General features: G+C 37.8%; 1 protein-coding gene across 8 annotated transcripts in view; it reads right to left on the bottom strand.

Annotated features, from left to right (window-relative positions):
- Window positions 1–67: 67 nt before the first annotated feature.
- PPP1R13B (protein phosphatase 1 regulatory subunit 13B) overlaps window positions 68–22,822 on the bottom strand; it is a 70,629-nt gene continuing 47,874 nt past the window's right edge. For 3 of the 8 annotated variants that reach the window (XM_031049464.2, XM_031049471.2, XM_031049469.2), the window contains 14 exons: window positions 18,583–18,684; window positions 17,405–17,579; window positions 16,882–17,078; window positions 14,901–15,065; window positions 13,899–14,079; window positions 12,851–13,006; window positions 9,504–9,673; window positions 8,158–8,659; window positions 6,839–7,605; window positions 5,148–5,285; window positions 4,935–5,068; window positions 4,353–4,519; window positions 2,452–2,651; window positions 68–1,569 (listed from right to left, as the gene is read on the bottom strand). In XM_031049464.2, the coding sequence (XP_030905324.1) occupies window positions 1,528–1,569; window positions 2,452–2,651; window positions 4,353–4,519; window positions 4,935–5,068; window positions 5,148–5,285; window positions 6,839–7,605; window positions 8,158–8,659; window positions 9,504–9,673; window positions 12,851–13,006; window positions 13,899–14,079; window positions 14,901–15,065; window positions 16,882–17,078; window positions 17,405–17,579; window positions 18,583–18,684 (3,096 nt within the window). In that variant the 3' untranslated portion in view covers window positions 68–1,527. Of the gene's footprint in view, window positions 1,570–2,451; window positions 2,652–4,352; window positions 4,520–4,934; window positions 5,069–5,147; window positions 5,286–6,838; window positions 7,606–8,157; window positions 8,660–9,503; window positions 9,674–12,850; window positions 13,007–13,898; window positions 14,080–14,900; window positions 15,066–16,881; window positions 17,079–17,404; window positions 17,580–18,582; window positions 18,685–21,515; window positions 21,906–21,944; window positions 22,019–22,822 lie in introns of those variants that run through there. The other 5 variants (XM_031049470.2, XM_031049468.2, XM_031049465.2 and 2 more) reach the window with 5 other exon arrangements.

Genomic DNA, 22,822 nt, shown 5'->3' with positions numbered 1-22,822 from the left:
TGGCAACTGTGAGCAAAGGCAAGTCTGCCTGCTGTTGTACCTGTATAAAAATACTGGAGAATGCAGCCATGCCTTAGCGGGACTTTATTGTGCACATTTACATGTTCTCTGAATTAGTGTATCATAGGCTCTTGAAATCATCACATTCATGTAGCAAATTCTTCAACAATAATACCCTTTCACTTTTCACCACAATATATACAGTTAATGCTAACCTGTGGTAAAAGCAAGTTACAGCACTGCAGGAATGGATATATAAATTATACACAGAACTTGTACATGAAGAATTAAATTGCATACTGTTAAATGGGAGAAAAGTACAAGAAATATGGCTAAAACTCATAATGGAAATTCAAAATAGACTTTTGATGTATAAAATCATGTACAATTATAATGCCAGTGAAGTGCCTCTTTGTTTTTTTGCTGGAAACTCCCATGTAGTGGAATAGGTTATTGCATAACTTGCCTTGGCAACAGCTGGAGGCTGCCAGGAACCACAAAAAAATAAGCTAGTGCCTTTCTTAAATCCTTCTCTAAACCTTGTTTCTTTCTTCTCCTTGACTTTGCATCTACACGACCCTCTTCCTACTTCCATCCTTCATAGTTTAGTCTAGACTGACTCGGGCAGACTTCAGCTCACACAGTATAACCCTTACCAGACTCTCACCCTTTTCAACTATTGCACTTCCATCCATGCAGACATACAAATCCTTTAACTGCTGCACATTTGGTACTGACTGCTGTGGCCAGGGCAGACAAGTGCCAGTGGCTGGCAGAGGAACCCTTACATTAGTAGAGATAACACTGGTGCTGTAGGCTGAATAAGAAGAAAATAAAACACCACATGAAATACTGTGTAGGGGATTTGAGAAGTGTACAAATACTGTTGTTCTGTCAGTTCCCTAGCTCAATTCTAAATGCAAATAACATGAGGTGCTAGACTAGTTAAAGCTTTTGTTGGGGTTGTCCAGACTAGGATGTAAGCATGTAGCAAGTTACCGCTTAATCCTAGCCTTAATTTAGCTTTGGTGACTACTTAAATTATGCACATAGTAAGTGAAGATCTTGTGTCCTAGAACCCAAGAGTTGATCAGTAATAAGAACTCAACATTCACTGGTATCAAACAAAATACCCAAAATCCTGACGTGGGACAGTTGCTGTGGGGTTGGAGCAAACTGGACAGCGTAGCTGCACCCCACAGGTGACACCTCCAAACACTGAACACAGGAAAGCTCCAACCATGGAACTTTTAACTTAAAACACCGCTTTAAATGATAGTGATGCAACACTGTAGGTAGTGGAGGTATCGCTCTCCTCAGCAGTGGTGGGTCATGTAAAAATGATCCTCATTTACAAACTGCAGATCTTGAAAATTGTGGATGCTGTCCATTTAACAAGAGAAAGCACCATTAAAACTAAATATTATAGTTTTATTTCTCAGTGTGAAATGATCAAAAGTGATGGCTCCAGTGTACATTTTAAGTTTCCAGTTACCAGCATGGTATTGCACTGTTGTACAACTGAGTTCAAGCAAGGGTTCGTTGTCGAGGTTTTATTCGTGGATATAACTGTAAAAAAAAAATGGAAAAAAACATTAGGTTTTGCATGACTGACACAAAGTTAGATATAAATGAATCCAATTCTAAGGGGCACTTGTTAACAAGAGCTGGATGATGGAGTGGTTGGTAGGGGTGACATTTTTGTGAGCTACAGCATGTTCTTGGGTAACTTACGAAAAATAAACCATAAGCGACAGGAGGCTGAGGGCTGAGTTCCTCCTGCCAGCAGCTGCTCTGGAAATTACTTGGTTCATTTGATTCAAGATCTCATCCTGGACCAAAAGATGTGCTTACGTAAGTACAAGAACTCCCTGTTGAGCTCTGGGGAGAGCTCATTTCCTGTCCTTTAGAAGGCTGTCTCACACATTGTTCTCTGCATGTCTCTCCCTGGTAGCCTCACATTCCTGGTATCTGGATAACAGTGTTCTGTTTCACTGAGAACAGCATAAACAACTTGCCTACAGTTGGCATCCTCACGGCTCTTTCCTGTTTAACCTACAATGTCTGTGTGTTGTTTGTCTTGTGCCAGGTATTGAAAATCATCCTAAAGAACTTCCTGGACCAAAGCTTCATGCTGCCTAATAGAGCCATCATGCCTCATGTAGGAACCCTGTGTTTTAGCTGAGGGGCAAAATAACTATAGGAAAGCATAAACACTATTAACTTTACTACTTGCCAAGTAAAACTCAGCACTAATGTGGCCATAGCCTGTCCTTTTTGTTCACGATGACACAGAGGCAAGAGGGAATAAGGAAAATCATCTGCTTTGGACTGTCATAGCAGTGTATCTGGATGATGGACAGGGGCATCCTAACCAAAGAACATTCTTGAGTTCCCACTTCAGGAGGGAGAAAGAAGTAGAAGAGAGAAGGTAACTGAAACAGAACTCACCCCAAGAAGGTTTTTAGGCACATAGCCTTCTTTATCGTTGAGACGGGCCCACCACCACTCCGTTTCATTGTCATCCTTGCGTCTTAGAATAGTAATGGCATCACCTTCATGGAATGACAACTCATCATTATTCTGGGCTTCGTAATCCCACAGAGCATACACCACTCCTTTGTTCATCACTCCCAGCTTCTCTTGCACTCCTGTTAACAATAAAGCAAAGAAATCTACAGGTTGGGCAGAGAAGAGATTCAGAGCAGCCCTGTGGAGAAGGACTTGGGTTTGTTGGTCAATAATAAAACAAACATGAGCCGGCTTCAGTGTGCGCTTGTACCCCAGAAAGCCAACTGTATTCTGGGCTGCATCAAAAGGAGTGTGACCAGCAGGTCAAAGGTGATCCTGCTCCTCTACTCTGCTCTCGTGAGACTTCACATGGAATATTGTGTGCAGTTCTGGTGTCCTCCACGTAAAAAGGACATGGAACTGTTGGAACAAGTCCAGAGGAGGGCCACGAGGATGATCAGGGGACTGGAGCACCTCCCATATGAAGACAGCCTGAGAAAGTTGGGGCTGTTGAGCCTGGAGAAGAGAAGGCTGCGTGGAGACCTCATAGCAGCCTTCCAGTATCTGAAGGGGGCCTATAGGGATGCAGGAGAGGGACTATGCATTAAGGACTGTAGTGACACGACAAGTGGTAATGGCTTAAAACTTAAACAGGGGAGGTTAGACTGGATATAAGGAAGAAATTCTTTACTGTTAGGGTGGTGAGGCACTGGAATGGGTTGTCCAGGGAAGCTGTGAATGCTCCATCCCTGGCAGTGTTCAAGACCAGGTTGGACAGAGCCTTGGGTGACATGGTTTAGTGTGAGGTGTCCCTGCCCATGGCAGGGGGGTTGGAACTAGATGATCTTAAGGTCCTTTCCAACCCTAGCTGTTCTATGATTCTAATGCCCTAGATCATGAGAGATCTTGGTTTTCCCTCCAAAATGTTTTGTATGGACACTGTGGCCCAAATATGAGTCTGTTTTATTAATAAAAGATTTCATGAACAATTTTTAGCACATGATGGAATGCTTTTGGAAGTTATGGTGCATAACAAAACCAAATTTTACAGAGTACTGTAAAGCAGTATAGAGCATGAGTTTTTCTATATGCAATAGAAACTTCACAATTTTCACATGAGGAAAAAAATAGCTCTACAAAGTTCTGAGCAAAGCAGCTTTAGAGAACTGCTATGTGTTTCTCACAGGCCTGTTTTCTACAGGAGGTGTTACACAGTAATGCTTGAAGCTTTTGGAAATCTGCACCATGTCAGCTATACGGAACCTTAATGGAGCCTTCAGCCTCTGATGGAAATGAAAAATCTGTCTGCTCCATCAAGGTCCTTTCCTTGCAAAATAGAACTTGGTATTGAGTTGAATATTCATTAAGTATAGATGTGATCTCTAAAGAATTTGTACACCTGGAAGTTGGATTATCTCTGTCAGGGTACGTGACAACTTGGTTACTGTCAAATGGAAGCTTCCCATTGAAGCATTTTCTTGAAATTAGGCCAAATTAAAAGTTAAAAATCAGTGACATTAGAAGTGGCCTGTGAAGTAACTCAAAGAACAGAAGCACTGTGAGCATCACAGAATGGTTTGCATTGGAAGGGACCTTAATGATTCCAGCATGCCATGGGCAGGGACACCTTCCACTAGACCAGGTTGCTCAAAGCCCCATCCAGCCTGGTCTTGAGCCCTGCCAGGAATGGGGCATAATCCCCTGGTTTTAGCATTTGGAAAGAGGAGGAAGGTGATAGGCAGTACTGTCTAGTCTGGGACCTAAGCAGATGTAAATCAGAGATAAAAAGGGGTGAATTTTAGAAAAGCTGAAGAAGCTCGTAAAGTAGCGTCACAGCTTACCATACAAGAACTGGGAACATTGAATATAACCTTCTTCCATCTCTTCACACTTGTCTGCAGCAGTTTCTATATCACTTATAGTTGAAGCAAAAATAGCTGCCCCAGATTCAACCAATAGTTTACAGAGATGAACACTATTGCAAGAAGCAGCACAATGCAACGGTGTCCTGAAATAAAGTAGAAATGTACACAGGAAAAAATAAGCTTCCATGACTCCTAATTATTTTGTCTTGCTATACAGACGAATTCTTCAGCAGTACCAAAATCTGTGGTGGGTTATATGAAGATGAAATCTTCATTTTCATCCCTTCCTACTTACAGTTTAATGAGTGTAGCATCTAACAACAAATGCAACTACACCACGAGTTAAGAACAAAACATAGTATATGTTATGGTTTGAGTGTGCTTGCACAGGAGCTGAACACATAGGAATGTTGCATTTGAGTTTGCCACCACCTAGAGATTAGAACATGCTCATTTGCTGGGGGCTACGGGGAAGAAAAATGTTTCCAAATAGGTCTAAACTGAACTCTGAATGTGCACCAAAATGGAGTCTCTCCCAGATGCTAAGTTGACACTTACCATCCATCACTGTCTGCTGCATTTACGTTTACACCAAAATCAAGCAGAAACTTCACAATGTGGTGATGACCAGCACACACTGCGTTATGCAAAGGTGTAATTCCTTCATCATTTGGTTTACTGGGATCATCAACCTATTGAAACCATAAAAGAGTTCAGCACTTGTTTTCTCAAAAAAATACTTCAAGAGGTTGCTATACCTTAGCAGCTCACCTCATATATGATTCGTTGTACAAGATCAAATTCTCCCTCCAAAGAAGCATCCAGGAGGAGGGCCAGCGGATTGAACTTCACTCTCAAACCATGGCCTGTTCTTTCTGAGTTCGGTTTCTTCAGGTTGGTACGTTTTGTCTGATGGAGGTTGGAAGGCAAAATTTTAGCTTGCACGAGTACTAACAGATGATTTAGTTGTTTTTTTTTTAACTAAATTAAGAATCTCATCCTCCTTAAATGTTTCTATTATAAAGTCTCTAAATAAAAGGCTTGATATCTTACTACATCTTATTCAATTAGAAAAAGCGTGTCCATACGATTTAGAAGTTTCTAATTAAAAGTAATGAGTACAAGGCCTGAGGTACTTAAGTCAGTGGGTTTTAAGCACCACCATCTTAATTGTATCTGATACAAAGCTGAATGTGTTTGTGGTGGATTGTCTGAGACAATGTCAACACTTTTAACACTTTTGCTTAGAATAGAAAACATGACAGAGAGAAGCCCGAGTATCAGTCTCTATTCAGAGGAATCTTTCTTTGCCTTGTCTCAGCAGGCTGGTGCCTACAAGTTGTGACTTTTGCTATGGGAAAAAGAAGTGCAGAACATGAAGCTATTTTATGTGGCATTCTGGCTGGTGTTACCAGAAGATGCATTCTGAAGATCTGAAACCCATTTAAATGTTTTGAAAATATTCTGAATCATTCACATGTGTCCTTGTCACTTTCGGGGGGGTGGGGGGGAAGGAAGTCTATTGTTAATTACAGCATTTATAGAATGCTTTTAGTCCTAGCACTGTAAGGTCTGTTTTCATTCCTGCTCCTGTTTGGTATGGCTATTTCAATTTTGATAATAAGCCTCTTTCAGTGTTAATGATATCTGTTGCTAGCATATTCCATTCTCCCAGAAGTATCCCGGCCCACTTGTGGCCATGGGAAATGCACATGAGGCCCCATGTGCACTGCAGTCATTGTCAAAGGATCGCAAGGTCCCTGCCTGAATCAAGAAGTGGAGATACGCTTTGAAGCCAGTATTAAAGTGTGTCACAGCAACAACTACAAATAAAATACAGTTTTCCCCCCATTTTCAATTCTCCTTATGTCGTAGATTTTGGTAATGACAAGGTTTTTGGCACAGCTGGAGAAGCAACGTTGAAAGTAATTCAAATTATGCAACCAGCCCACTAGAAAAACATTTCTGCTAAAACAAGTCAGCTGTTGGTGGTGTTAGGATCAGCCCCTGGTCCCACATCCCTCTGCTCACAGGGGAAAACGACTGCACTGCTCCCAGAACAGTTATTTCATCTTGTCTGCAAATTAAAATGCTTCTTGCTGCCGTGGCTTATCCTTAAGTTTCATATATATGGTTCTCTCTGTAGGCCCAGGGAAATGAAAACAGTATTTTTAATGGAATCTCAGATTCCAGAAGTAGTTCTAAACCAAGAGCATATCCCTCCCAGAAGTTCTACAACCTAAAGTACCTACACAACTTCCTGTTGAATGTATGCACATATTCCATATTAAATGGCTATGGCAGTAAAGAAACTAATTCATCACAATTCTTGGAGGCCCCCTAATTTTCTTTTTAGTGGCATAACAATTGAAGGACAAACATAGCTTACCATCTTCTAGCTATGCTTAGACACACACCTAATTTTATTCTCCACAAAACTGTCCTTTTTCTTAGTTACTTACTGGAGGAAGGGGAGGAGGAGGAGCAGGAGGCAAAGGAGCTTCATCTTCTACTGGAGAACTGACCTCAGGTGTAGGACTAGGTGACTGTTCAGTAGAAGGAACTATAGCAAGATTGTTGTTGTTATCTTCAGTTGTTTCAGGTGTTTGATTTGTGGTTTCAGTGCTTATCAGTTCCTCAGTAGCAGGAGAAGGTAATTCATTATCATTGGCATCTGATGAAGGGGGTGGCTCATCAGGAAGAGGAACTGTAGGTTGCACAGAAATAGGTTCTTCAATATTGCCATTGGTACTAGCATTGCCATTATCAACATCAGCTAAGATGCCTATGAAGTCCTGTGGGTTGCTTGGCTGATAAAAAGGAGCACTTTCTATTCCTCCAGCAAGAGTATTAAAGCGCTGATACAATAATTTTTGTATATTGGGTCCACTTGGGCCTTCTGGTTCAGTGATAGAACTACGTTTTTTTAATGGCCTTGGAGCATTGGCCAATTTTCTTCTGAGAGCTTCAAGGTCAGCATCGCTTTGATACCGTAGGGGTGAATGCACAATAGGTGTGAGCTTGGTAGGACTGAGAGGACGAGGAATGTTTTCCACATTGCTGTTTTCACTGGGTGGTGGAGCATTTTCCACCTCTTGATCTTTTTCAGAGACCTCAGTCTGAGGCTGAGACTGTGGCTGTGAGGAAGTCTGAGCAGGCAAAGAACCATGCAGGAATGGCAAGGGTGAAGGAGAAGTTGAGCCAGATTGTAATACAGGTTTTCCATAAACTGAAAAACAAAGATGGAAAACAGTGAAGAACCATTTTCAAATTACATAATCAAATATTTTCAAATAAACTGGGTATGAGTCTGTTGCTGCCTGTTTGATGCTAATACAGAAAATATTAAAAAAATCAAATTAATTATATTGGAACCTATCAAAACAGAAATACACACTCACCTGTTGATGATGCTTCTTACAATTACAATCTATGAGTAGTACCTGGAATGTTTTTCCTCTTCCACAAGGAGACAGTAAAAGGAGAAAAACTCTCCTCTCTAGACATTGTTTTTTCAAGCTGTGACTGAAAGTACTGGTAAAGTATCCAGGCTGTATTGTTCTAACTGCATCTTGTATTAAATGAAAGGTGACTGAATGTATATATATCACCCCTCAAAATACGGGATCATTTTTCTGCCATGCTGCAGACATAAAAGTATCTTTCCTCTTCTAGATTTATACTGATTTTTCAAACTGATGTGGAAGTAAATTAAACCCAGTAAGTAGATCAGATCTTAATAGTCTGTTTCAAAAGAACAACAAAGGAACATATATTTTACCTGCTTTTACTGACTTATTTAAGGTATTGTATACAGCTTGTTGATAATTCTTTGGTGGTGTTGCTTGCTGAAGATACATGGAATAGATGGAACTGGAGTTCACTGTCTGCGGCCCTTTCCTGGGAGACTGAGGTCGTGATCCTTTATCAGCCAGAAAGGGTCTGATTGCGACAGTTAAGGGGAGTTCTGGTCTGCCATCTCCTCCTGGAAACAACGGGGGACCAGAAGGTTGATATGTAGGGCTGGGAGGTACAGAAATTCTCTGCTGAATCTGTTGTGAAGAACTGGGCTGATGGACATTGCTTGGCGGCGGAAGTGGAACAGGTCTTTGCCGATTTGTTATACTGGTGCCAGGTCTGGGCAGGCTGCCATCCTTCCGTCTTTCTAGAGAATTTGTAGAACCTGTTCCTAAGGGAACTGGACTTGGATAGGTCCCATAGTTTTGAGGCAACTGCTTGCTTACACCAGGAACTGCTGGTGGCACCTTCCCCAGGTCAAGACCCTATGTAAGAACAAGAAACAGTACATAATATTTAACTAAATAAAATACTTGTGAGCAAGAACATTCCTCATTCTACAGAAAATACTAATAATCTTGTGTGACAGCAAGGGAGTAAACTTAAACAATCTGTGTTACCTCATCACTAGGTATGATTCTACCAGAATTTATCGCACGATCCCATCATACATCAGACAGAGGCCAGGCCTCTTCAGCTATTAATACAAATCCAAAACAATTTACATACTTTCAAAACCTGAGTAACTCGTTTTAGGTTCTGGTTCTCAGTATCTAGTTGATAACCTATTGGATAATATTTAGGGTGATAACAGAGTTTACTAGAACTATTTGAAGACCAGGTTCTTATTCTTTAAAGATTATAGCCTTAAAGAATTAATAAAGTACTAGAACAACTGTGCAGACACTACCAGTAGTCTCATTCAAGGATGAATTTAGTGACTTCTTTTATGAGAATTTTGTGAGAAAAAGAGCACACTGAAAGAGTGATAATCTTCACCATAGAAAAAGAGTAATGGAAATTTCAATTACAGAAATAGGAAGATGGGTGAGATGATTAGGAGAAGCAAAAGGAGAGAAAAGGGGAGACCAGATATGTAAAAGAGCAGGAAGGAATATGAACTACTGAAGCTGAAAAAAAAAGAAAAGGTAATGCACTAAGAACAGAAAGAAACAGGAGGAATACAAAGGCAATTTTCTTTATGGCTTATAAATAATCATCAGCAGGGAAACCAAATGTGTATGTAACTGAAGTGACTTCATCTATGGAAGCCAAAGGTTCAGAATTTCAGCAAAACATATCTATAAATACATCACAAATGAAACCCACCAGCTTATCAGTACTTCCTAGTACTGAAGTAGGCAAGGGCTGGCTGGATATAGTTCCTTGTTTTAAAGCAGTATCCATACTCGATTCTTTCCAGTCCGTGTTGGAGATCTGAGGTGGTTTTACCACAGGGGCTGAGCTCTGTTTAAGTAGTGGCCAGTTTCCATCATTAGCTTGAAAACAGACAAAAACACTGTATTTAAAATAATCCACAGCACCACTGTAAACAAGCAAAATAGCGTGTGAAATGGAATAGCTTCAATTACAACAGGATTAATTTGATTCCAGAAATGAGATAAATCACTTTTCATGCTTGATTCAGAAATTGATACTGGGAGCAATCTCTGTATATAACATGTTGTTCATTACCTTTTTGACATTCAAATTGCATTGAAAATTTCTAAAGAAGAAAAATTGTTAAAATTTTTGTTTGAGCATTGCATATTCTGCTATTAGAAGGTAAACAAACTCAGAACAAAAATCCTTATCGAAACACTTCATCCAGGTATTTCTTTTGGTATTATACACTTTGAAATTATGCTAAATGTTAAGTCTACGTAAGCCTGAAGTGGAATTACTCCAAATTTCAACTATGATTATTATTTCACTCATAACAGGATGTAAAAACTCCTTTCAACAATGGGGTGGAACAAAAGCTTACATTCCTTTGCTGGAAGTGGCAGTTAACTAACCTTTTGTCTTTCCTCAACATACTCACCTGATGAGAACTACCCCAGAGACTTCAAGAAATTAGTAAAGTCAGCTGAAAACTTCAAGTCACTGTGTCAAGATACAGGTCATGGGCTTTTGTCTTTATCATGTACATAACAATCATGCATAGCTACACATAAACTGAGGCAACAAATCTGTAAGTCCTAGGTGCATTGATGTGTTACTTTATTAACTATGTGAGACTATTTAGTTTCTTTTCTGTATTAAGCAAGAGTGTTTAAATAGCCTGATAATTAGATCTGGTTTATACTAACTAAACAGATCCCTGTTTAGACCCTAAGGCTTTCATTTGCCTTGAAAACATTAAATTTCAAGTTTCTCTTAATCCAAGGAAACCAGGTATCATTTCTCCTTCCTATTGCCTAGAATTATCTTAGTGGAGCACTTAGGATCAGTAAAGATGACATGTAACACCTAGCCATGCTAGAAGACAACAATAAAAATGGTAGTGGTTTGCACATGTGTGGAGCTTTACTGAGATTTCTGAACCCCATAGTAAGAAACCATTGAGTAAGAATGCAGTATTTGATGGTAACTTCCCATTTAATTTCAGTTTTAAGTGCCTAGAAAACAGAATCAGAAAGGCTATTTCCAGAATCCTTCGCCACCCTCTGTCTAGTATAGCAGATAATCTAAAAATAAGCTGCATAGAAATATTCTCATTAGAGTGAATTTAACATTCCCACTCTACTTCCTGTTCATGAAATGACCACCTGAAGATTTCTTGATAATTACCAACCAATGTTTTCACTGTGTGTGAAATCACTCTATTGGCTCATAAACCTATTTACAGGCTAGTTAAAATAATTTCACTTTAAAGTGCGCAAAAATGCAGTACCTGTTGCATTTAAGCTACCATAGTAATTATTTTTTAATTATATGTGTAGACCATCCTTTACTATTACACGAACTATACTGTATTAAACTTCAAATTCAGATCAACTGTGTTTGAATTCTGAGGGAGAATTACTTTGGAACAAGATTATTTTTGTGGTTGGTCATTAAAACACTTGCATATTTTTACATTGAGAATACAGTCCAGAAATCACTATTCACCCTTGCAAACTGCCAGGAAGTAATGAGGCCCAGCTTTAGTACTGGCAACATCCAAGAACTGGACATGTTATGGTTTTTGTTTGATATTGGCTTTAGTCATGTGGTTATCAAAAGCAAGACCAAGGAAGATGACTGCTAGACACTGTGACCCTAAATAAGAGCAAATTTTCCAGTATGCATTGAGTTAACATTTAGCGTACAATATGCACAGGATGTTCCATAACTCCAGAAAGGTTATGATTCAGTAAAGCTTCTGAAGATCAATAAAAGGTGTTATAACTGATTCACGCTAAACACAAAACCATATTTAGCTGTAAGTTTAGCTATTAAGAAAGCACTTACAGTAACAACAGCATAAGTAGCAAAGACTTTAATTCTCTTACCTGCAAACACAAGCCCACACTCTTCTGTTAGTTATACAAAAACTTTTTGTAATCCTCGGAATTCCAAATACTAGCATGTTCACCCACAAATTCTGAGGTAACAGACTAGAAGTAAACTCAGATTCTCCTCTCATCTCTTCGTTTCATTCTACTTACATAAACATCAGATGTAACAGTTCCCACTTTCATGTCCTTCCTATTACAAGCTGGCAGACTTGCCAACCACCATGCATGTTTTATGAGCGCACGTCTCACGTACTCCCACAAGCCAAGCTGAATCTCGTGCACTTAAGCTTCTGTTGCAATCTGCAACTGCAGTGTAAAGCACCAGAGGCTGCCTGGGAGGTGCTAAGACGAGGCAACCAAACAGCAGCTGCCTCCTGCTATCTTTGGTGAGGCTGAGCTGGTCCCAGACACTCTTGCCCATCTGATTGCAACGCCCTCCTGACAAGCCCTCACTAGCTCCTGCTCTCAGTCACCCCACACCCATTTCAGCCAACTGGCTTCTTTTCTCCCCAAAAATGTACCCTCTTGTCTGCTGCTTGTATGACTACCTAACACCCAGACTATTTCAACTCTCATCACTCCATTTTGCAATTACACAAATAAGACAGTAACATGTAGACTCAAAAGGTTTTGCGTATTTTCTCTGACTTCACCTAAACATTTTTGTCGGTTGGGATTCAGGATACTTAGTAAAGCAAACCAGGTATAACTTTTTTGTCCAATGAAAGTAAGCGAGATTCTTGCTGAGGACAGAGTGAGCTTTTATCCCAACTCTGGGACCAGTGCAACATGGGAAATCAAAGTTTCCGCACCAAGTAACTCAAGCTAAACCTGTATGTAATACATCTATCTTAAATGAGATCTACTAATACATGCTTTGGTGATTACCACAAAATTTTCTAGTTACAATTAGAAAATGCCAAGGTTTTTAAATGAAGAAAACTCATCCCTATTACACTACTTCAGTACTCCAGGGATGAATTTGCTGCAAATCTGTTTCCTTCAAAGATGAAAAGCAACTTCTTAATTTTATATTTCAACATAATTTTCTGCATGCCAGACCGCAACACAAGTTCTAAAGATGCTGTTTAATATGCATCTCTATGCAAGAGTTCAGATGACCATATTAAAACCTGCGTTCTTAGCTAAGCCAGAGATCTTCTACGGACTCACAGTGCTGGGTGTCAAACAGAGTAGGTGCCAGGCGGATGACATTGTGAACAGCGGACTGAAGAGAAGTGGGAGGTGACAGAATAGGATCCACTATTATGTCTAAATCAGAAACCTTCCACGTGTCTGGAGATTTTTTCACACACCCACAGTCTGTCTCTACCGGACACACCAAGGCAGATCCAGTTACACAGAAAAAGAAAGAAAAAAAGTGGTGGAAAAATTATAACAATGACAATGGAGAAATTAGGACAGGAACACTCAGATAATGAGAAATAAAAGCATGACAGTTGAAAAAAAAATCCTAATTGCTTTTCTACATGGGGCATATAAGCTCCTCCTTACATAAATCTATCTTATAGAATATTCAAATACCTTCAGTGTAATAAACACAGTGACTTATTTTTGGTTGGTGAACTTAAAAGTTATGAACTGTCCTTTCCCATATGTGAAAGAGGAATCCACATCTGAAAACAAATCTGTCACTTCACAATTAGAGTCATTCCTTAGGCTTACAACTTTTCCGTAAGTCCAGACTGTCTTCCCTCTCCTTCTTCCTCCCCATCTGGAAGCATGCTGCAAGCTTCCCCCCCACTTCTTTTCCTATGTAATGTCCTGGGAAGTATTATTATTTTTCTTGTTTACTAGTTTTGTTTTACTTGACAAAAAGCAACCTACTGTAAATAGTTGTTTATAATATAGTTTACCACAAAGTTGATTATTCATTAATTATTATATTCAAACATACTAACTGAAAAGCTATTAAAGACAAAACAAAGAATCTGTGAAGGAACATGTACTCCTTTTAGCTGTGTGCCATCTAGTAAAATTTCTAAGAAAACACTCAAGTCTCCTAAGAAAAATTAATGGAAAGAAGCAAAACCACCTCATATCAAATGACTAATGTCTAATTCACAGAACAGTATCAAGACATCAGAAATACCTCGAGTACAGTGATTATGCCAACACTGGTGCTCCCAAGATTACTCTTTTTCTTTATTACTCTTTTCCAAACCATATGTATTAATAAGCACCACACTGAAGTACTTACCAGATTTTGATCTTCCATGTGTTGAGCTAGAAGCAATTGTGAGAGACTGTGGTTTAACTGGATCTACTGGTACAGCGTAAGTGCCAGCACTTGGAACTTGGATGTAAGGTCCTACTGCTGCCACCCTTCCTGAAGCACTCAGGGATGACTGGGGCGAGGAAGTGCCATTAATACGATTTAACTAAAAAAAAACCAGACAAATTGAAATGTGAACTTCCATTTACCCTAGGCATTTGTGCATGAACAGGAGGTCTAAATTTAATTACCTAGAACCATATGCTATAGCTAAGACACCTTAATAATTAAGTTACCATACTCCGTGCTTCCACAAAAAAAGCATAAGGTACAAGTTTCATTCGTTAAAATCAACACCTCAAAAATTTGATTTCTCAGCCACAGCAAATACATTTCTTGTAGAAATCTCTGTCTGTGTAAGGTCTCTTTCACTGGGCCTTTCTTAGGCAAATGGACTAAAATGAGTTCTTAAGTGTTCAAGTATGTATGTGTGGTTTGTTTGGGTTTTTTTTAGAGCAATACCTCCAGCTAGGAATATGTATGGAAATCCAGAATTGATCTCTCCGATCTTTAGATAAATGGTCTACAGTGCAACTGATTTCTTATCAAAGTTCCAGGCAGCTATCAATCCTAACTCTTTCAGACCACTTGCATATTTTCAATTTTCCATACTGGAAGATCAGTATGTTATAAAACCCAAACTGTTATGCTTCCATGCTTTGAAAAACAGCCCATAATTACACTTTCCTTCCTAGAAACATAAACTACCATAATTTTTAATATACTATGGTCTGTGCTATAAAGAAAAAGAAAACACACTCAGTCTATCAGTTTTCTAATATGGAAAACCTTATAATACTTTTAAGAAGCCTGTTACTTTTAAAACAGGTTCTTTGATGTAATTGTGTTATGCAGCTGGGAAAAAAGTGTATTTTTTTATAGGCTCTTGATAAACTAAAGTGTGTCCCTTTTAACAGTTTATCTTACAGGAATGTTTTCTTTTTGACGTGCCTCAACTTTTTTCTTGTATAGTCGTTCGCGCAGCTCATTGATTCGCTTGTCCATCATAGCCACCTCCATATTGCGTTTGTTTAAGAGTTCTTTTTGCTGCTGGAGCTTGGAGTTCTGCTCCTGGTTAAGCCTGTTACGTATCTTAAAAAAGGAAAAAAAAAAAGAAAGAAAGGAAGAAAGAAAGATAAAAGCACTTGTTAGGGCAGTTCTTTCATTCTGTTACTTCATTCTGTCTGTTGTCAAGTTGGTTTTTAATATAGTGTTAAAAAACCCAAAGCAACTTGGTTTGGCAACTTGTTCTGAAATCGCTAATGTTACGCTTCCACACGGCCTGTCAAATTAGCATTTGCAACCATGAACAACTCCTAAAAGAAAACAGCAAAAGAACGTCCTAATAAATTAGTGGATACCTATTAAATACATGTAGGCTGCATCCCATTTATAGCAAATGGATTGAAGAAAAAGGCACAGAGCCATTTCAGAACTGAACTGTGAAAAATTAAATCAGAAAATGTTTATTAAAAGTTATGTTTAACTGAGACTGATTATCATGAAAACTCAGTGATACAAAATTTGTAACAGAAATTATGTTACTGATTCTATTTCCAGTTCCACATGAAACTTCTTGATGTCAGGTTAACTGAACTGCTAGTGCAGGGACTGGGCACAGATTTTCCTCTCTACACTAGGAATAAACTGAAACCTTCACAGTAGGTTTCTGGCAGATTAGGGGATGGATTACCTTTGTGTCTTTAATCAACAATGACACTGTTTGTAATTATTTCTCTTGCTTTCCCATTGGCATTTTTTTATACATTCAATAACTCTGACAGTATTGTCTCACAGTGTTTCAATATTCATGGTAATGTTACATGCAAAAAACACATGAGGCAAATTTAAGTCTTGACAAATGTGTATGGCATCGCTGTGAAGCACAAAAGAAATCTTAATCTATTGAGCATCTTAACACTTCAAAATACTCACAAGGCATATACGCCTCATATAAATGGGAAAAGGGGAAAAAGAGGAGAAAAAAGGAAACATTCCTACTTAATGAAAACACATGATGGATTAATTTTATGTTGTACTTCCTCATATAAGAAGTGGTTGAGACCGATTTTGGTATGTTAAATATATTTGAGTTGTTGCCTTGATCACAGTAAAGTACATGAGTAAATAAAAAAAAGCCCTCAAATCCTGACACATTGGCAAGTAGTTAAGTATTCCATAACTTTTAAACATAAAAACTGGACAAAATTTCAATGTAAGTTGAGTATTGTATTACTCACACGAGAACTGCACTTCAGATTTAACAGTCTTCTTGGAGGGAGATACACAGTAGTGATATAGGGAATGCTGTGATTCTGTGTGAATATACTTCAGCTACAGAGCACTATATCGTGCAGTAAATATAGTGCAGCTTTTATTTTTGATGATTCTGTTAAACTGTGTTATTTAAATCTTAGGTATTTTCTTTATTTACACCAGATAATAAATAATAGCTATATTTTCCCAATAAAGTTTAAATTTACTTTTATTCACTGCCCAGTCATGTCTCCAAGTTAAGATGCCATCTAAGTGAGCTTACTACATCCAATTCTTTTGAAAAATAGAAAAATGCCTTTTTTTTTAATTTATTGAGAGATTAAAAGAAATAGTAGATTACGTCAACATTCAGTATTTTAGTATTAGGGGCTGAGAAATGCCCTTCAGAACACTTCTGCACTTTCATACACTATCATAATGTGTATGAGCAACAGCAAAAATAGATTTTAAAGCTAACGAGATTCTGTTTTGAAGAGAGTTATATGCTAACTACAACCTCACACATTGACAACTTTCCAATACACCCATTTTATGAGATGTTGCAGAACCAAATGGCTATACATAAGCATAGTAATACTACTATTTTTAAAATCTACAGCTGACATCCAAATAACATCTCTCTGTTACTTACTTGCAGCTCTTGATACAACTTTTTCAATTCTACTGCTGCAGGTCCCGTCATTTGTCCATTGTAAGACTGAAATCCATTGAGTTTCCCTTTCCTTAAATCCTCCAGTTGCTGAGTAAGCTGATCCACTTTTAACACTGCAGCCTGTAGCTCCTGCTGCTTTTCCTGGAACATGGCACTTATATGCTCAATTTCAGTTGCTAAAATAACAAGATACAAGAAACCAAAAAACAATGAAGCAGAAGTTGTTAATTTCTTAATTCTACAGGTACTGATAAATACAACGCTCCAGTTTTAAACCTAGTACATACATACTCATATAAAATATTTATGTGTTGGGAATTTGCTAACAGTCATAGTATTTCCTAATATTAAGAGAATAGACATCCTCACCCTCTAAGACAAAAATAACATTCTATCTGAAATCCCGTTTCAATGCTATAATGACAAGCAATATAGCATTATTTGCTAGTCATGCAGAAAATAGTAAATTAAACTAAGTATATTCCTTAAAAATTCTGCATACACAGATTGCCATTCATTATCTTGCTGTAGTCCACTTGTCCTCTCATGGCACGGATCTTTTTCAGCTTTGTCTCCTGGGTTTCAACACGTTCTTTAAGTTTCTGGAGCTTTTCACTCTCAGAAACAGACTGCTGCTGACGACGTTCTTGCTGCTTCAGATAACGCAAACGTTGTTCCTGATAAAATGATAAAAAGATAAAATTATCTTGGAAAAACACATCACTATGATCAGTGGTGTCTTATATTTCCAGAAATCAGAAAAGGTTGCCATTAAAAGCGTAGTTAAAAGGTTAAAAGATTTATCAGTCCCTCTAGAAAAGTGCTCTGCATTGTTAAATCTGTTTTAGAGCAGAGATTTGAGATTTTTTAGACCAAATTTACATGTATGTGCAAATACAACTCTCGCCTGAACACTCATTCAAACGCACATGAAGCTTCCTCTGGCATTTGTTTGCTGACACTATTAACTCATCTCCTGCCGCTGCAAAACAAACTTCCAATGATGTTACCTGGCTTCCTAGAGACCAGAAAGTAGGTCCAACACACCATTTTTAACAAGTTGACCTACCCTAAGATCAAGTTCCAGTTCTAAATAACAGTCCATCTGCTGGGCACACAAGGAAAATGTTTCCTTTTCCACATTATTTCCATCAAGAAAGAGCTACAAAATTGATAGGTTGATTCCTAGGTACTCCAAGCATCCAATGCATATTGTATATTATAACACAACAATGTCACAAATATTAAACCCACTCCTCACTCTGAAAACATACTTTGATTCTTGTAACACAGAGACTTTGGAAATGTAATACATGAATATATATGAAGTGGACACAATCTCACAGCACTATTACTCTAGGGGAGTGAATGAGCTACTAAAGATGAGCATAAAGTCAAGCCTCATCTATAAGAGATCATGAAAGTGGGCTTCACAAAAGAGACAAATAAAAGCTATTAACATTTTTTTCTAAAGACACATAACTTGGCCTGACATAGGTTGGTATAGTGTCATTTACACCGAAATGCTGTATATCGCATGATTAACTTGGCAAAACAGTGGATTCAAGCCTTCCTTAGCTTATCTAGAATGAATTAATGTTTTTTTAAAAATCCATGAAAATCACACTTGCACATGGTGAAGGAAGTTTCTATTTATTATGGTCTCTATACAATTATTACCTTAGCAACCAGCATTTGCTGTTGATTTTCAATCTGCTGCTGTTGTCGGGCAGCCATATCTTGAAGTTCAGAAAGAGTGAGCTCAACACGTGGATTCCCAATCTGCAGAATACAAAATGTTACATTAATGTGCTGATGTATATTAAGTGTTCTGATGATAGAAGCTAAATCCCCACTCCTCAGAGCCTGATGGCTAAAGCCTCCTTTGCAGTCCTCAGAGAAAGAACAATGATGGATCCCTATGAAAGAGTAAGGAATCTTAGAGCAGAAATAAAGGACACAGACCATGCACATGCCAAAGACAGAAAAAGCAGAAACTGGAAAAGCAGATAAAAGAAGAAAACATTATGAGACAAAGCAAATGAGGAAAAAAAGCCCTTATGTTTAACACTGTTCTGTTGAGATGTTCTGCAGAATTGGTACACAGCGCTGGTATGGCACATGTGGTAACACACATGCAAGCAGGTATTTTAAGCAGTATTGGAATCAGAATCTTCTTTCCTTTATTTTCAGTGTAGCTACCTTGGCAGCTTTAACATGTGGCTAGCATTATTTACTTAAGCTCACCACAAGACCTCATGAGAACCTTTAGACAAAGGCTTAGGTAAAAGCTATCTCCATCACCAATCTCACATCTGAAGATGGTGAAATTTCCTGGCAGATTGAAGCATTTAAGGTAACAATCTGAGTGAAAAAAGTCTGTACAAAGTGAAGCAAAGTGATCCCCTTCGGATAAGCAAGTGGCTATTACTGAGTGAACTCTAAATGAGAAAACGAGATATTATTTGGGCTCTATCACTCCTTTTGCATATCAAAACTAACAAAATATTTACAAAATTGGGGTAGAAAGGCAATTACTGAAAATTATTTAAAATTTATATAATGCTGTGACAATGTGTGAGACCAAATATGTGGTTTTGAAAATAAATGCATTGTTTTGGTATATTCATAGTTCTGCCAATGAACAGAATTTAAATCTGTACATTAAATTACTTCACTTCAACCAGTTTTTACTATACAATCACAAGAGAGCGCAGTGTAGCAAGACAAATTCCAGAGGCTGACACTTGCCAAATACCTGCTTTGCTACTCAGAAAACCAAAACCCACAATCTTAAAATTCCATGGTTTAACCACAACTATAGCATTTGCACAGAAAGCAAATACCAGCCTTTGAAAAACTATGCCAGAAAGTAAGAAGTTCAGAATAACCCTTCAGTCAGAAAGGAAAATACTATTTGTTTTAAAATGACCGATTTCTCCTTTTTCTCTTCTTTTTTTTCTACCTGAAACCCAATTAGTAATTCCTGTTTCTTCATACAATTATTCAAGTAAAGATATGCACTTCAAGGTCAGTCACTAAAATGAGCCAGATTTTGAACAGGAACTCTTCAAGCTGCTGCATCTTAGATGCATAATATAGACATGTCGGTCAAAAATATTTCTAAAAAGTTACTGTCCCTCTGAACTTTTCCTACTGAATAAATTGTGGAGCAGAATTATAATCCTTATTGGATGCTACAACTCAAACTTCTCTTAATAGTCAAAATAGTCAACAATAATGAAAATTACTCATAGTAGCGAAGTAATTTAAAAATATGTATTTAGTTACAGCTATATAAAATTGTGAAACCAGAACAAAAGATAAAATCCACCCAAACCAGTAATTTTCTGTTTCAACATTCGGTTAGTGAACACAGTAATTAAAAAAAAAGGGGGGGGGAAAGGAAGGGAGGGAGAACAAAAGGAAAGATTTAACATAGTAGCGTGTACTTTTTATTAGCATGACTTATGACAGATGGGTGAGTCTTTCCCAGTATTTTTTAAGGCCAAAGAACTTGGACACATCTGTGGCCATGAGACATTTATTAATAATTACAGACTAAGAGGCACTAATTGGGTAAGAAAGTAAGGAAACCTTTCCAGGTGTCATCCACAAACCAAATTGTGCTAACTTGAGACAAGAAAAATAACATACAAAACTGAGATGCTCATCCTGGATCATATTCATGCTCTGCTGATTTCCTTTGGCATGACCTTCTATCAGAAGACCCTAAACTTCCACATCTGCATTTGCTAGATTTCTTAGGTAATTCTTAAAAGGGCTCAGAATGGCTTGAAGGTTTTGGATCACTGATTTTAAAAAGGGAGGGGTGAATTGACAGTATTTTCTCAATACGTATATGCTCCGTTTCAAAAATACACAACTTGCATTGGGAAGATTTTTGCAGAGTCTGATGCTTCTCTTCTTCCTGCTTTCATCATCAGTTTAACAACATTGATAACTCATTCTATTTCCAGTAGCAATTTTCAGCATAACACTGTCCAAAAATAAAGACGTTTTATTTTGCTAAGTCCTGTTAAAAATATATCCAAACTCAAAAAATGGCATCTGTATAGGGATGCAGTAAAACATATTTTAAAGTAAAAAAGCCATTTCACAGAATGAAAATTACAGATTTTTAAAATAAAAAACATAACTTGGAATGCGCAACAACAGTAAGAAATTGTTTTGTAAAAGCACAAGAAACAAAGAAACACAACACAGTTTGATCCAAAAGCTCAGAATTCTTACTGCTTTAAATAAGTGTATTTGAAAACATATCTTATAATGCCTGGAACAAGTACTGAATTATTTTATATTATGTAAAATATAGAAGATTAATTGAAAGATTAATGCAAATATTTCTCCTTGAACAAGCTATTAACTACTGTAAAATGTTCCATTCAGAAAGCATGTCTAAAAATCTTTCATACATGGCAGAACACAAGAACATGGGAACAGTGATAATTAATCATTTAATATAAATGCCCTATGAGAAATCCCTTGAAGTTTACCTCACTGAATACCAGTAAGTGTCCCTTTCACTTAAAATAACTACACTATACTTAGGAAAGAAAAGAAGAGGCAGCTGAGGAAGCAAAGTTTTAAACCTGCAACTTCACTCGCAGTTTGTTCTTTTTCATCCACATGGCAAAAGCAGTGACCAGACCAAGCAGAATTCCTCTTTGACATCAAATCAATTGTTTTCAGATAGACTGTTGCTGATTTCAGGTCTCCAGAACAGGACAGCGTAATTTTTGAAACAGCATGAAAAATACTGAATCTTTCTCTTGCCACGATCTACTTGAATTAATTCAATCAGAGCATTTTATATTCCTTGAGTCTGCTTGCAATAATCTGTACACGAACGCCAACAATGAAGAAAGTCAGCCCTGGTCCTTCTCCAGAACCTCAGGTTATGCAAGGTGAAGACAGCGCTGCATTTTCTCAGTTCTTTAATGAGGTTGTTGGTTTCTCAGTTTCTTAAGTTTGCATTGTTCATGCTAGTTATTAACAACTTCATCTACGAAGTCACTCACCTCTCATAACAAACACAAGCCTATCACATGTAAGGTCCAGATCTCCTCCTTCCTCCTGCAGCAAGAAAAAACTCCCTCCTACAGAACTGCCTTCTGAAGGAGGTACTAAAAAGCCACTACAAATATCTACTCCTTCACATTCCACAGATTCATTTGCTACATGGTGATACATCAAAGCAGACAGTTTTGCTGAACTGTAAATTTCTTCTCATTGATTCACAGAAGCATTTACACATAGAGATGAACTCCTAAATGAGATGCTATGGAGCAAACACTGCATTACTAGGCACTAAGGAAGTATTATGTATGTCTCATACAGACAAGAATACTTTACATCTATATTCTCTAATTTCTTAATATCGACAAGAATCTTATAAAAATCTATTTATTTTGTTTAGCATGCACTTTAAAAGGTCGTGATGAGAGACAGAATTTGTAATGAGCTGGAGTTTCAGCTTCTGACATCAGCCTCCTACTACAAGCTAATATTTTTACCATTTGATGATTAATATTTTGAGACAGGCAAGATAAATGGTACAGTAGTAATTAAATAGTTTGGGAACCAGTTTACAAGCAGCCTCAAAACAAGTCATACCTTAGGCATTTAATTAAGAAAAGGAACCTCCTTTAACACATTAGTCTTGTCACTCTGAAAATTCTTTCTCTTATTCCTCCTTCCTTTCTTTCTAACCTCACACTATGCTCTTCTGTCTATCATCGCAAACTCATCAGTCTGTGTACTTCTAAGCTATTATGAAATGGTTTACTTATTGGAAATCCACAACAGTAAATGAAAAATTGTACCCGAACTCCAAGCTATTTATTTGACAGAGTGTACTGTTGTAATGACATGTAAGCAATAAGGGCAGATTCCAGTG

Source organism: Melopsittacus undulatus, chromosome 4 (assembly GCF_012275295.1).
Source record: "Melopsittacus undulatus isolate bMelUnd1 chromosome 4, bMelUnd1.mat.Z, whole genome shotgun sequence".
NCBI classification, from domain to species: domain Eukaryota; kingdom Metazoa; phylum Chordata; class Aves; order Psittaciformes; family Psittaculidae; genus Melopsittacus; species Melopsittacus undulatus.
This window is presented reverse-complemented; position numbering and strand designations above follow the sequence as displayed.